Here is a 15,948-nt window from a genome sequence, read left to right as displayed (position 1 = left end):
TTTGGAAGAGGAATTCTATGTTCTGACTGGAGGAGCTGGCTTTCCTGTGTTAAGCCAAGCTATGGAGAAGTAGTGATTTAGTTTCTGCTATATTCAATTCAATTCAGTTTATTTATATAGCGCCAAATTACAACAAATGTCATCTCAAGGCACTTAAATAATATAGTCCAATTCAAGTCAATTGGAATTCAATTAATTGTAATCATAATCCAATTAAATCCAATTAATCAATTTCAAAATAATCCAATTAATTCATATAGAGCCAATTAAAAAACAATATCCTAGCTAAGGAAACCAACAGATTGCACCGAAACTTGTCTTCAGTCCAATCTCCCGTCCTGAGCGTGCCTGTGGCGACTGTGGAGAGAAACGACTCCCTTTAACAGGAAGAAACCTCTGGCAGAACCAGACTCAGGAAGGGTGGCCATCATCCTTTGAGAAGACAGAAAAGATGGGGAAAAAAACACCATAACACCATTCAAATAAAGACCTGCACATGCCTTTCAGCACTGGACTGTATGTACAGTGCCACTCAGCTTGTATTTGGGGTTTCTATCTTTTGGCTGTAACAGTTTTTTCGCTGAGAGTATAGAAGGGTTTGAAGTGCACATACATGTTGTAAGCTAAGTTTCCTAGCTTTAAGGTTTTTTTTTTATTTCTGCACATATAAAATGCAAATGTTGGTGTGCCTGCTCATCCGTCCCTTTCTTTTTAATGCTGTGTGGAAAAAACAAGTAAACACACAAATAGAGAAAGAAAATACCCCCAAATTTCCCCCCTTGGTCAGTTTGAACTGAAGAGACCTTTGTATAAGAGTTTAAACATTTTCAAGAACCAAAATAGAAGTCAATTATTTTAATTCAAGCATTTATGATTTTCATTTTAGTATCTTCTTTGTATTCTTCCTAAACTTCCTTGATTTTTTCTTTTTCACGGATGGAAAGAGCATTTTCTTTTATGGTAGTGTACACAGGGACTGATAAGGAGAGCGTGGATTAACTGCTGTTGTAAACTCATCAATTCTGATTAGGGTTTTAGGAGTTGTCAAGCCAGCAAATGCACTGTATATCAAACTTGCCTCACAGTACACCCTAATCATATAATTCACATTTATTTTGGAGATTTGGAATCCAAAAGGGAGCTATAACAATGCGATGCTTGAATCAATCTGGTAACAAATTACTCATTGCCCCTAGATCCATGTCAATATTCTTGTTTTCAGATTCAGATTATTTTATTGTCATTCAATCATAACATCAGAGATGCACTGCAGAACGAAATTACAATGCATTTTGGCCACGACAAAACCAGTTGGATAAATATCCTAAGGGAATATAAAATAATTAAGTAAAATAAAAATAAAGATATAGAATAAAAACCAGGTCAGAGAAAGAAGGCAGTATAAATATAAATATATTTGTGCAAAAATGTCTGTGCAAACAGTCTTAATAAATAGATCAAATTTTGATCATGTCGTGATGGTTGTCTACATCTACACAACTGTAATAAAATATGGTATTATTCATCCAGTCCCAGTGCAATAAACTATAAAATATAAAAACTAAAAAATACACACACTCTACCACATTGCTCTCAGGGTGCCTGATTGAGTATATGTACATCAGCTAGTACATGATAGTCTTGCAGTATTGTTTTTTTAAAATAATATCATTATAAACAGATATTAGGACTAAAAGATACATATTTTTGTTCTATGGGCTTTCAAGTATCACCGTCCAACTTCACTCTCTTGTTGAAATATGATGACAGTGGGATCACAAACCAGAGGGTGACATCACAGTGGCTGTTTTTTATACAAACCATGGAAAAGGAACCAATTTGTAGGTCAGTTCTTTCCTCACTGTTGGTTTATTTTTTTGTTGAATGTTTTTAGGAGTAAAATAAGAACTCAGTTTTCAACCAGAGATATGTGCCCGCTTGCCCTTTGACTGTTTGGTTCCTAACGTGTGGCTATTGCATTTACATGGATCACTTGTCATGCTCTCAAAAACACATTCATGTGTACATGATCAGACCACACATATTACCGTTTGTCTGGATACGGTGGCATTGTTGTGGATTGTTTGCTGTCTCTGAGGGCCTATATAAAGATAAATGAAAGATTCATCCCCAGATTCCAACAAATGTCATGCAGTCATAAATGTATTTTGTGGACTTTTCTTTTTTTTTGATTGAGAGCCGAGTCGCTTGGTTCATTCACTAAAAATAATGCAGAATCATTTCAGGCACAGAAGCATCACACAGTAACTTTTACACCTCTGGATATCAAATTGTAATAAAAATTGATAGTCCCATTTTTCTCCTAATTACAACAGCTGTGATCAATTTTTCAGTTGTTGTTGTGTCCAATTACTTTCTTGACCAAATCCCCACAGTCCTCTTGGACTGAAGTTGGAGCTCAGCAAACGAGCCAGTGCCTAAAGTTGTCTGAAACATTTATCCATCATGTAAAAGTTTACCATTTAATACTTACTCATTAGTTACATCTAATGTAACATTTCTGCTCATAATTTGGCTTCCAATCTTGAATGATAATGAGACACTAATTAGTCTTTTGTACGTGCCCCACTGTTGCAAACTAAAATTTGAAAGATTCAGGTTACACATTTCTCCTGATTCTCACACTTTACTTGTTAGAGCTTCAGAACGTACATAGCGTCCAATCGTATTTATCATTCTGAACCATAAAGTGGATCGTAAACCAGTAAAACTAAGTGCAGATTCTGCTTCATGTCAGCTTCCTTAATGCAGTGTAGGGTAATGTATCTGTTTTGTAGAAATGCTTAGCAGGCCTTTGTTACTTTAGTTTTAACAGCTGACATAATTGGCCAGGTGCTGTCTTCAGTGAAGTTCAGCACAACCGCCAAAAAATAACTTCCCGTGGTGCGACAATGAAGATAAAAAGCTATTATGCAAGGCAGTGGTGAATATCATATTATGATGAATGATCAAAACAAATCTAGCTTTGGCTCTACAGCAACACATAGTCGGCTGGTTTCCTTATGCAATTAATCTCCATAATGTTTGGCTATTCAATAAGGATACTAACATGGAAAAAGAAACCAACATGTTTCCACACAGGTGTTGTTTGTAATGTTGATTACTTGCTTTGTTATCGTCCCAATCATCAAAATTTTGTCTCAAGGTATATGGACTCTTTCCTAATCATGAGCAAGATGGCTCAGATCTAGATAAGTGTCAGTTTGATAAGATACAGACAGAAATACATAATTGCTACAATACATAAATGGAATGCTCAATATAATCTCTTCCCACAAACAATAAGACACACAATATCCCTACTTCATATTGGACAAGATAAAATGCTTTGCAATTGGATTTTTGAGTATGTGTGTATAAAGTAATATCCGAGGTAAAAGAGAAGAATGATGGTGATCATGACAATACTTTATTGTCAGATAAAATTAATCATATTTAATGTTATATTAATGATACTTGTTTTGCATTACAGCAGCTACATTTGTAACACCACAAGCACAGCAGTTTCCAGCTAGAGTCAAGGACAGGTCTTTCAGCCATGTGTGGGTATTAGATCTATCCCATGTTCCAGCCTTCCTCCTCTTATAACATACCACATCATGAACAGGAACTTAGACATGGTTTCTAGAAACACAAAATGGCATCAAATTTTATTTGTCAATGGTTTGTTTATTGATATCCTATAGTTGATTTATCAGTAAAACTGTCCCTAAATGTGTTCAAGCTCATACTGACTCTGATAAATCTGATAAAGCTAAATTAGTGCAAGATGAGCTCATTCTAAAAACTGAATTTAAATGACTGAGTATAATACAAACATTTGGGATTTTATGTTTGAAATTATTTGCTTCAATGGGAATCTGTGTTTATCAAATTCTATTCCAGACTTGACACATAAAAAAGATATATTTGTTTTATAAGCATGTGGTACCAGTAATTCGCATTTTAGTGAGTGTTTGCAAACCTTCCTAATCTAAATCAACTGACTCCTCTGTGGAGCATGTGTATGAGTGGAATTACAATCAAGCTGTCATTACCTTGAGGCCAGTTGTACTAGTAATTGTGAAAGGATAACAACAGGTTGGCCAACATTAAGTCTCATCTTGCTTTGGCGAGTTCAGCACTTGCCTGTTGGCCACTGGCCGAATGTTTTTCTGACAGCCACAGCAGGAATGATTGATGCATGAAGGCCTCTGATGATGTGTATCTCACTGCCAAGTTGCTAAATCTATTCAGAGCTCTCTCTTGAAACTCATTTAGAGAACACCTGTCCTACCGTGAGGTAGCACGTGCACATTCTTCCCGGATGAGCAGGTACTGTGTGGTGCTGACAGATTACTGGAAACTGTAATTACCTTTAGGGGATTTTTGAAGCAATGTAAGTCAGAAAAATATCTGTAAATACTTTTCAGCTGGTGAAGAAAAATATGCTGGCAGCTGACAAAAACTTTTGTTTTGTAAGAGTAATGCTAAAGTTCCTTTCGTAACTTCTTATCCAGTTCTTGCTCACTTCTCTCAAAACAATGATATTCTCAGTATTTGCTTTGCGTATGGTAACCTGAATGCACTGCATTATACTGAAACCTTGATCCTCTTTTTATGCCACACACACACCTCTTTTAGCTCCAAAGAATTTTAAACCTCTCAATGTCCTGATACTACTGCATTTTTCATTGGTATTTTAAGCAAAGAGTTGTGAGGTCTTAGAAGTCAGCTGGTATTAATTCCTCTGAGGTAGAGAGATTCAAGTTCTCCCTGAAAAAAAGATTGGAGTAAAAAGTGATCCTGTTCCCACATGGCTATATTTCTATTCTCTCACATATGGTTATGTTCACCTCAATGGACACAAAAACAAAAGTATATTGAATATGATTATGTTTAATGTCCAGTAATGAATTCAATAAAACATCTCTGTGGTTTATTTTTCTTCCATTTGCGAGTAATAAGCTAATTTGACCAACCATTGAAGTTGACTAATTGTTCTCAATGTTTGTGGGCAATGGAATGTGATGAGTGCAGGTGTATACATAATACATCAAGGTAAGAAAAGATGCAAGGAAACTGAGCAAGTTAGTGCTAATTGTGGAAAAAAAATGGAAAGGTAATGGTTTGTTTGTTTTCAAACTACCATAATGGTGAGCTGTGGACATAAGTGACCAGACATCACACAACAGATATTTTTTGCATCAAATGAGACCAAAATATAAATGAACCAATTTATTCTCTGTGTGTTGAACAGTCAAGGTTGTGTCAGGTGTTGAGGTCTAGAGTCCATGATTTGTTTAAATTAACTTCTCCATTCGCATCACATTTATTCCAGCTAGTTTGGAGAACCAGCGATTAGCATGAGTGTTACGGTGGGATGCAGTTTGAACAAAACCCAATTTTTGGAACATGGAAATGGCTGCTGTCTGTGGTGAGCTGACATTCACAACGAACCGGGCAAAGCCTCGCTCCTTGCAGAAGTCCAAGGCCTTCCGCATCAACTGTGAGCCCAGGTTTTTGTGGCGCCATGGAAAGACCACAACCACGTGTGACATCTCACCATAACTTCCATCCCCAGCATCCTGAGCGAACTCTGTGCCACTCACTCCTCCATTCCAGTCATCAAACCTTTCACCTTCTTCCTCTCCTGTATTCCCAGTCACTGCCAATATCCCCACCACCTTGGTCTGGCCGTTGACATCTGCCTCAGCCACCCAGAAACCATTATCTGGGTTTCCCAGGTAGCTGGCTTGAATATCAGACATGTCTGTGCTTAGCCTCCTCATCATGTAGCCCTCGTAGATGTCATGACAGCAGTAATAAATGAGGCCAGCCCATCCACTGCCAAAGAGTAAAGCTTGGAAGTAGGAGCTGCCTCCAAGTACATAGCCAGCCATGCAAATGCTCAGAGCCACACCAACATGGTCTGGATTGGTCATGGCCTTAAAAAAAGCTGGGTATACATGTTCAAGGATCCCATCCCGAAAGAGTGACATGACCACATGTTGATCTGAGGGCTTGAATTCCCTGATTGAAAACTGAACTGCAGGTTAAAGGGGAAGAGAAAGAAAATTAAAGGGAGGGAGAGAACAAGAGTTCAGTGAGACTAATCTGCTTGTTATTGCAATCACAAATTCCACATGGATTTCAGAATGAGCTCAATATGCTCACGTAAGTTCTTAAAAAGGAAAAATGATCAACACACCTCTTACTGAATCTAACCCTTTCATTTGTAATAAATAATAACAATTAATCTGGCATTTGCATATGACAACCCAAGGGGAAAGTCACAATTGAAATTATTGTGCCATTGTTTCATTTTAAGATTTGAAGTGTGAGTCATTGTAAGATGGAATACAATTACATCTCAAATGTGCTGAAAATGAAAATCTAAGCAAAGTGAGACCCTGGGGCAACAAACAAAAGGTTTTTCGTTTCACAGAATTTTGTTACAGGTCACTCAGGCATGTTAGCGTTGCCATTCATTTAAACCCCCACCATCTTATTAGCAATCTTGTTCAAATTAACCTGACTAGTTGAAAAAGGTATAAAAGAATAACACAATTAAAGCACCAAACTTACGGTTATTTTTCTGGGCCATGCTGACTCTCTCCTCTCGTCTGTCGCTCAGACTGAAGGACCTAATGCTGCTGCTGCTCCTGGACTTAAGCTACAGATTGTGATAATCAGCCGTTCACAAAAAGGATTGAAATTAGTCTGAGCATGCTCACCTTACATACCACATACACACACACTGGGCACCTTAAATGACCGTAAAATCATATCTACTACCATTTGCATGAAAAATGTAGGTTTATTGTCATTTTGATAGTTAAATGAAGTGTGCTGTAATCACAGGATTGCTTTTACTATAAAACAGTTTTTATAGTCATAGCTTAATGTAGTTTTATTATTAATTAGTAAAGAACTGTCATTGGGTTTTCTCAGGGAGGACGTGTACAGATCCTGAATATATTAGATCAGAAAACTGAGTAGAATGTGAATCTGATGCCTATTCGAGCACTTCATAGATTCTTCCAGGGCTAAAATGTTCTTAATAACCTCCTTTTAGCTGCATATATTTTGGTGGTCTTTGCTCTGGAGTCTTCTGTGGCTCTCCAGACTGTTTCTCTTCTGTAGTATAAGGGTAAAAGTCAAATTAATATTGTCTAACCTCCTGACATAAATGTGTCTTATGGCCTTGGTGTCTTGCGCAATAATCCAGTGACCCTTGGCCATGATTACATTTTCCTTGGTAGTAGAAGGGCCTTTACACCTGTTTAAATCGATAGTGCTGCCTCATGAATCTGTTAGAGCTAGAAGGTCAAGCTAGTCTGGAACTGTCCAAAGCCATTTCCCAACCACTATGTGAATTCTCATTGCTGAAATCCAAACGCTAACATTGGAATCACATTTGGTGAAAAAAAAATTTTCCCCTCCCTTACCCCTAATTTAGTGAATTACGAGAGAAATACACGATTAAAAAAAGAACAAAAAACCCTAGCCCTTTTCTACAATAAGCCCTAACATTAACATTTCTGGTGATTTTGGATTAAAAAAAAAACAAAACAAAACAACTATAGATTACAATAACATAATAGAACTAATTACTCTCCAAGAATTACAGAATTAAACTAAAATATTTAGGTATCTGTTCTTTATTATACTGCCTTATAATCTACAGGATGTCAAAGTTGAGTATCATACCATTTATCTTGCTTTATTTACATTTAGTTACTAGGTGCCTTTCCAATTAAGGTTGTTACATACAAATGTATGTACGAAATAATATGCAGCTTATTGCAGTATATTAGTCTTTTTTTTTTTCATTGAAACATTGAACCAGGCAGGATCCAACATCCAGTCATGGATGTTTTAGTCTATCCAAGATGTATATAAGTCAGTGGACGTTAAAATATATAAAATATGATCTAGCTGGAACATTTACTTGGTAACTTTGATTTTGACATTTTTTTCTGGACAGAAACTTGGTTAACTCACAACACCACAGAGGCTGTAGTAGTTATGCCTTGGTATAATGTGTTCAGAGAAGAAAGGGATAACGAGGTGTGGAGGGGTTTTATGCTTTGTAAATACTTTAAAATGTAAACATGTTCAAGAGAAGATTAATTCTAAAGTATTAGTGTGAACATTTTACTGTTTCCTGAAATGTCATTAATTTTAAATTGTATGTATTAAAATATTAGCTATGTAAGATTTTTAAGATCAATTAGGACTTGTTATTAATCCACAAGAAAAACTGTTATGGGAGATTTAAATATTAATTTGTATGCAAAGATGAGGAAAAATCTTGAAATGTATGGATTATTTCACTTTCTCACAGCCAATTGAAGAGCCTACCTGGATAAGTCACCATTCAAGAACAAGATGATATCTATTGTTCCAGATGATTGAATTATTAAGACTTGTAACCTTTTTGAATGGCCTGTAAAATCATAACTAAGTCTCTAATTTCTACAAAGCAAAAAAAAGAGAGAAACAAAAGAGAATACTTTGCAGAATGTAATGCAGTAACATATTATCAGATCATGCTTCTTTTATTGTTTGTTGTTAGTCAGCCAATGTGTTGTCATTATGATGATTTTTTTTCAGCTAACAAAAGGGAAGAGTGGCACTGGTGAATCAGCAGGCAACAGAGCTGATTAAGTTTTTTTCCTTCTTGTTGTTACTCTGTAGTCCACTTTAAGTTGGTAAACCCCTTATAGTGACCATTTTTGAAGACCATCTTTAATAAACACTGCTTCCTCTGCTGAAATGGTTAAAAGATACGTTAAAGCGGACACGGTATGACTGTTTGCTAATCATTGCATTCTTAATCTTGGGTACCACCGCCATTTAAAAACTCCTTTATATTTGCCACGTCCATTCTGGTCAGATCCTTCTGTCACGAACATGTGAACTGGTTTTTTTTTTTTCCTTCTGCACAAAAACACTAAGTGCAAATACTGCTTTTTCTTTTTGGCTGTGAGTGATGTTCAAAGTGATAATACATTATTTTACCACAACAGATAAGCCAGAAAACATGGAAAAGCATGCAATTGGAGCCTTAAACAGTAAAACGATTGCAATATGAATTTACTTATTTTAAACAACTAAAATAAATAGCTGTAAATAAAATACAGGCTAAAACTTCTGCAAGGGAATTAAATGGTAATCATGGTTAGCTTGATTAGGCTCTCTGTAATAACTTCTCACATCATAATTATTTCCCATGTTCAATGAAAATTAAGTTAAACAACTTTGTAGTAAACAGTGTAAATTATGTGATTTTGGGTTGTTGGAGGAATTCTGATGTCAGTTCAATTAAAGTTATAATTCCCCTTGAGGTGCTGAGAGGAAATTGATTCTTATAGCTAAAGGAACACCAGTGTAGCCAGATTATATATTGCCGACACACAAGGAACCAACAATATATATTTATAGCGGACACACGTAGGATGATGTGATAAGATATAAGGATTTATCTGAAAGTTCTCACTATCTGAATAAGCCTTATTTAACCTCATTTTAGGGCACCACCTTCAATCGAAGGAAAAAGACAGAATCTTACGATTCTGGTATGTTAAATTAATAATCAATTATTAATTGATAACTAATAAATTCCAGTCTCATATAGTCGCTACTCGTGAATTCTCGTTTTGTTGGACTCACACGTACGTAAAGAACACGTACACAAAAAAACGGTTGATTTTATATATGTATATATATGAACCATTTATTAAAATGATATGACCAAAGATATGAACCTTAAGACAACAGGAGAAATGCTTTGAATATGGATGGTTATATAAGAAACACTTAGTGAATTGAAAATAACTAAGGGGAGGGGATGGATACCGGAATCATTCAAATAGTCTAGGTTTGTTACTATTTGAAGTTAAAGGCTGACAACTTGGGTTAATTTATCATTTTAATAGTGAATTCTCTCGACACCCACCGCATACTTTCTGGAATGTAAGAACAGGGCAGATCTTACGGTTAGGTCAGCTCCAAACCACAGGTCATCGCCAGCGGGTCCCACTGGGTCTCTCTTGGTTTCCGCGTCTCGTGGCCTTCGTTGTGGTTGACTCTCAGGGACTGGACCGGTCGCTTTCCTGCGCAGGAGAATGGCTTCCTTCTGGTAGCTCGGGAGGCGAACGGGGTGGTGTGTCGGAATTCACCGCAAATAATGATAAAATTGTCCAAGGGTCGAGTTGGTTTTGGTTGCTGACCAACTCTGATGAGGTGAACTTAAATTCAAAGATTGACAAAAAGGTTGACAAGCTTAACGCAGGCTCTTTTTGGTGATCAAAAATAGGTGAGGAGGCGTATAGCAGCAGAGTTTAAAACGTGCTATAGAGAGGAGACAGGATGATGGACGAACAAGAACGCAAAATGAATCTTTCTACTACATTCTTCTCTTTCTGTCTTTGTTCGGACCTTCTTCTTCTATCTCATCTTCCTCTCCTGCCATTTTCAAAGACTGTCCGCCAGACTCTCATTCCATCAATCTTAAAACTCTCTGCTCTTCATCTTCTTTACTGATCTGGACCTTCAATATTCTCTATTCTCTATTCTGACTTTTCCTCGCAGGTTCTGGAGTTTGATTCGCGGAGGCGGGGCATGACATAGGCCTACGCTACACTTTCAGCCAATGGTATGCCTGAAACTGTTGTGACGTCTGCCTGGGCGTATTTTGTAAGGCGACCTGCAAGGAGGTTTGCCTCAAAGCAACTCGACTCCTGCATTCCTCTGTCTCATAAACATTTGTTCAGAGGATTCTAAAACACCATAACTTGTTATGATAAAAAGGGTAAAAATATAGCATAAACTTAGGATATAAAGACATTAAAACATAACAATCAACATAACATAACATGATGGTTATGAGTTTCAAAATTCAGGTGGATATCTGTAAAGTTATGAAGTATGAATAACGAACTAAACAATGTTATTTTCCTGTGTTAAACACAGAATACAATAAGAAACAGCTGAAGCATTGGTTAATAGTTGCATTATTTCATATAAATGCCACATGTCATATGCAAGTTGTTGACTTAGTTTTGGGTTTAACTATTCAGTACTACGAACCACTCGGGGGCAATTTAATACAGTTTCAAGATTCAGCTAAAAAGTGATTCTGGGTGAGATCCTTTTCAGAGGTCCGTGCAGCGACTGTCTCTGGCTTGAGTCAGAGTCAGGGCAAACTGTCACCATTGTTTACTTTGAACCATATATGGTCGGAAGGGTCCTGTTCTGGTTTTCCCCAATACTCTCCTGAAAGGGTCTGTTGTTTGTTCCGCTTCGTTAGCTCTAAGCTATTAATGCATTTACCTAAATTTATGGTACAGGTATGTGGAGAGAGGGGCTGAGAAAACTCCCCCAAAATGCTTTCGTGGGCTTGTTGTAAATTTCTCTTCTTTGATGTAAAAATCCCCTATCTGGTATTTCCACACTGACCATCCCCACAAAAGAATGTTGCAGTCATTTAAAATCTTAAGTTTGTATTAAATTCCACACTTGAGTTCGCTACACCAGCATAACAAGAAAGCTCTTCAAACCTGTTGATATCCAAACTGGGCCTTTGTCAAATCAGCAAAGACAACTGAACCAAACCACACTGTTAGAGAAGCTAAAAAGAACACTTGCAAACATACAGTAATTCCATATGTGGCAGCCATCTCAGAGAATATGGATATTCTCTAAACATGGCATTCCAGTGCACTTCAAACCCAAGAACACCCTCAGACAGAGACTGGTTCACCCAAAGGACAAAACATCCAAACAAACTAAGTGGCACCGTGTATGCGGTGCAGTGCAGTGAAGAGTGTACGGACCTCTATATAGGAGAGACCTAACAACAGCTCCACAAGCACATGGCTCAACAGTGCACCTACATCTGAAGGAAAAGTGACACTCTTTACAGGACAGTAATGTACACACTCTGGACAGAGAAGACATATGGTTTGAGAGAGGAGTCAAGGAAGCCATCAAGGTGGTCTCTGGTTTCACCTTCCGAGCACCTACAATGCAGCATTGTCTCTCCTCCCTAGGCAGTTTCGCAACCATTCACATCTTGGATCCTGTGACCAAAACTCACCATCTCAGGCCAGTAAACAATTAATAGGTGATAATGACTCAAAACAACATGCATTTTGGTCATGAGGTTCAGTGACACATGTGGCTGTAACGACCATCTCTGCGTATAAGCTGATACTCCCCACCATCTAGTTTAGAACTGGAGAAGCCTTTCAGATGAGAGGTGAAACATCCTCAAGAACCAAGCAGAAGTCCAGTTGCCCTTATTCAAGCATTTATGATTATCATGACCTGGATGACTGAGAATCTTCATCAACATGAACTACAGTATCATTCATTGTAGATAGAGAAATGATGACATTTGACTAAAATGACTGGTTATTAAAAGAGGTTTTAAGCCTCTACAGCTAATGTGAGGTGACCACTACATGTTATATTGATGGAAAAGTTTCCAGATATGATACAAAGATCTTAGGTCTATTATGCTTGTCACTCTGCTTGTTACAGACAACTGAATCCACTTTTTCCCTTTAATGTTACATTGGATCATATGCGGATTGGGATGTCTAACTAATGAACTAAAACACGAGATTAATTCAGCCAACTACCCTAACTGACCTCATACATGCTTTTAGCCACATAAATTTGGTAAGCTTAAATTCTCTATCTGACAGCAGCAGTTTAATTGCCTCTGAACAACACTGCCAAATATTCATATGTGAATTATTCAAGGATATCTGTATGAATCATTTCATTTCTAACAAAGGACTCCATGATTTATACCTGAAACCTAATTATGGCTTCCTGTATTGCTTTCCTAATGTTGCCAGTGTAGCAGTGTAATGATTGAGTGAACAGTTACTGCAGCACCTAAACCAACTGAGTCCATCCACTGAGATATGTTTGATACCTATCTTATCTTACTACCTAACTTACAAACTGTAGAATTAAATAGTCAAGCATCTGTAGAATTAAATAGTCAAGCATCATGGAATTTCCATTGTAACAACTCTTCATCAAGGGCAAAATTAAACTTCACCAAGGGCAAAATTAAACTTGATAAAATTAGGTAAGAGTGCTTCTTAGCTGATTGTACATTGTCTTGAGACAAAAAGTCACCAGAAACAATAAAGTTGCCTTGGAAACTAACCAAGAAAAACTACAGCGGGCACATGAAATGACACCGAACTGCATTTTAATTCATGGACTTGATATTGCAGAAAGACTGTAAGGGTCATAACTTGTTCAGTATGCTTATCATAAAGCTATGACTTTAAGGGATTTTACCATAATATTATTTAAAGTTTATATTATTGTCCACCACTGCACAATGTTTCCCTGTCATTGCACTTCTCCACTTCCCTCCCTAAGCCTTAAATGGTTAGAGTTAGAATGAATTTACATGCTCAAGTCTTGCATCTTTCAGACCACGACCACGACCACGACCACGACCACGACCACGACCACGACCACGACCACGACCACGACCACGACCACGACCACGACCACGACCACGACCAATAAACACGGGAACAAACCTGACACACATGAAAGATGGAAAGGATCTTATAGAGTGCATGGGGGAATCTGGAAACTAAATACTGAAAGGAGGTGATTAGTGATGGAGTGCAGCTGAGGGGGAAAGCACAGGTGAAGTGAGTCAGCTAAATGGCAGGGTGAGAGAAACTAAGGAAACTATGGCAAAACTAATGACTTAACCAAGAAACCTAAAACACAAACAACAGTCATGACAAAAGGTTCCGAGTCATGTTATGTCACGTCATGTGAATACTGCCCCACAAAAAACACCCTAGGCCTATGTTGCCATCTCATAAATTACAAAATTACAACTGTGAATTATGTCATTAATATATTTTGGACATGTAGACAAATGCAATGATTTCACATTTACTAGTGAGACTGGTTTTGTCATGATCTGACTGGCTTGGAGGTGTGTTTTGAGTTTCAGGCAGGGTGTGCAGGTTTTCCCAGTTACCTGGGCGGAGTCTGGTGGCTGCCTGTTGTCACACCATCATCAAGAACCCTTCTTAAGGAGCAGCAGGAGCACCAGCCTTCACCAGATCGTTTTGCCATGGGTTTGCCATGGTTACCCCTGTGGTAACTTGGCCAGCATTTATTGACAAAGAAAAGTTTTGTGCACTTACTTCCTTGGTCCAGCCTCGTCCCAGCCTTGTTCCTCCCAAGTCTGACGGATCCCCTGGTTTCCCTTCTCATCTCATCAACATTTCTGCTTTACCTGGATCTGTCTCACCACCTGCCTGCTCACCCGCCGCAACTCTGAAAAACACCCTCCAGCCAGTCAGTCGCTACCTCTCCCTCCAGTTGTGTTTCCACCAGATCACAGTAAGGAAATCTCGTACTTACCTTTTGGAACATTCACCCACTTGGATTCTCCTGCTAACCAACCTCTCTACATCCAGTTGCTCCTGCCGGCCGGACCCTTGTGCTTACCTGTTTTCTCCTGCGTTTCCCTGGCCACGGATTCAGCGCTGCTTATCAAAATTCCACTTCTGTCAAAATAAAATCTTATTTTTTCATCCACTGAATCCTGCTACTGAGTCCTACCTTAGTTTTGGCTGTCACTCTGTGACAGTTTTTTTTCCAAAAACTGATTAAGAGGTACATAAACTCTGATAAACAATTCGATTGTAAATCTTGTTAATGTCAGATAAAATTTTGCATACAATCCAATGTACCAGCCAAATGGCGTGTTTACGTAATTATGGTTGCCAATGCCAAAGGCATTAGAGCACACATATTACTATTGTGTTGGACGCTTATTATTTTCCCATTTCCATCACAAATTTCGGCGTGTGCAGTGATCGGAAATAGGGTGTTTGCAGTGGTGTGCACGGGGAGGGTCACCTCCCTTGTGGCCCAATTGTTGAGAAACGCATGCAAAAATGCCCTCTCGGGAGCCAAAACACGTGCTGAAGTACCGTCTTGGGAGCCAAAACGCATGTTTAAGTGTCCTCTACAGTGGTGAGGATGCGCTATATGTGCCCCTGCCCTTCAAAAAGTCTGTCAAGTATCTCAAACTCTTAGACAAACTGAATGAACAAACTCGCATTTCTGTCACACTTAACCATCTGAACCTTTTGTTCAGTTTCAGTAGGAGCTGGTTTTCTAAGTTAACAGAGTCTATTCGGCTTTGTTTGGCTGTGAAGAATAGACCAACACAGCTAAAAAGTCGTTCACATGCAGCAGAGGTAGGTAGAGCTTTGTTCAACTTGAGAGAGAGCTTCTTAATGGCTGGGAAGGAGTGCAGCAGCTCCATGGTGTCTGTGGCACAAGCTAGATAACCATCAAGCTCAACTGGACTTCCTTGCTTCCTTCTGGAGATTGGTCTGGAGAAGAAATCATCTTCATCAGATGACTCTCTTTGCTGATTCTCACTCTCATGCTCCGTCATTTCAAGATGTTGTTTGATGTATGGCAAGGCTGTAATCGCAAGTACATAACACAATTTAGTTATTTAGATTTCAGTGAATCAAGTGAAAATGGTGTGGTGGTTAACACCGTCACCTCACAGCAAGACGGTTCCAGGTTCGATCCCTGCCTAGGGCCTTTCTGTGTGGAGTTTGCATGTTCTCCCTGTGTATGCGTGGGTTCTCTCCGGGTACTCCGGCTTCCTCCCACCGTCCAAAAACATGCATGTCAGGTTAATTGGTGACTCCAAATTGTCCTCAGGAGTGAGCGTGCATGGTTGTTTGTCTCGTTTGTCTCTGTGTGGCCCTGTGATGGACTGGCGACCTGTCCAGGGTGTACCCTGCCTTTAACCCGATGACTGCTGGGATAGGCTCCAGCCCACCCGCTACCCGATTAACGGTATAGAAAATGGAAATTTCAGTGAATCAGCTAATTCTAAATCAGAAAGGATTA

General features: G+C 38.5%; 1 protein-coding gene across 1 annotated transcript; it reads right to left on the bottom strand.

The window, feature by feature from the left end:
* Positions 1 to 5,303: 5,303 nt before the first annotated feature.
* Positions 5,304 to 6,607, bottom strand: LOC140271719 (probable N-acetyltransferase camello). Its single transcript, XM_072367005.1, has 2 exons — positions 6,589 to 6,607; positions 5,304 to 6,049 (listed from the first exon to the last, which is right to left on the bottom strand). Exons 1-2 carry the CDS (start codon positions 6,605 to 6,607, stop codon positions 5,304 to 5,306), a joined length of 765 nt encoding a protein of 254 aa, XP_072223106.1.
* Positions 6,608 to 15,948: the final 9,341 nt, after the last annotated feature.

This window comes from Leuresthes tenuis, unplaced genomic scaffold (genome assembly GCF_036924035.1).
Source record: "Leuresthes tenuis unplaced genomic scaffold, fLeuTen1.0.hap1 SCAF_16, whole genome shotgun sequence".
In the NCBI taxonomy this organism is placed as follows: domain Eukaryota; kingdom Metazoa; phylum Chordata; class Actinopteri; order Atheriniformes; family Atherinopsidae; genus Leuresthes; species Leuresthes tenuis.
This window is presented reverse-complemented; position numbering and strand designations above follow the sequence as displayed.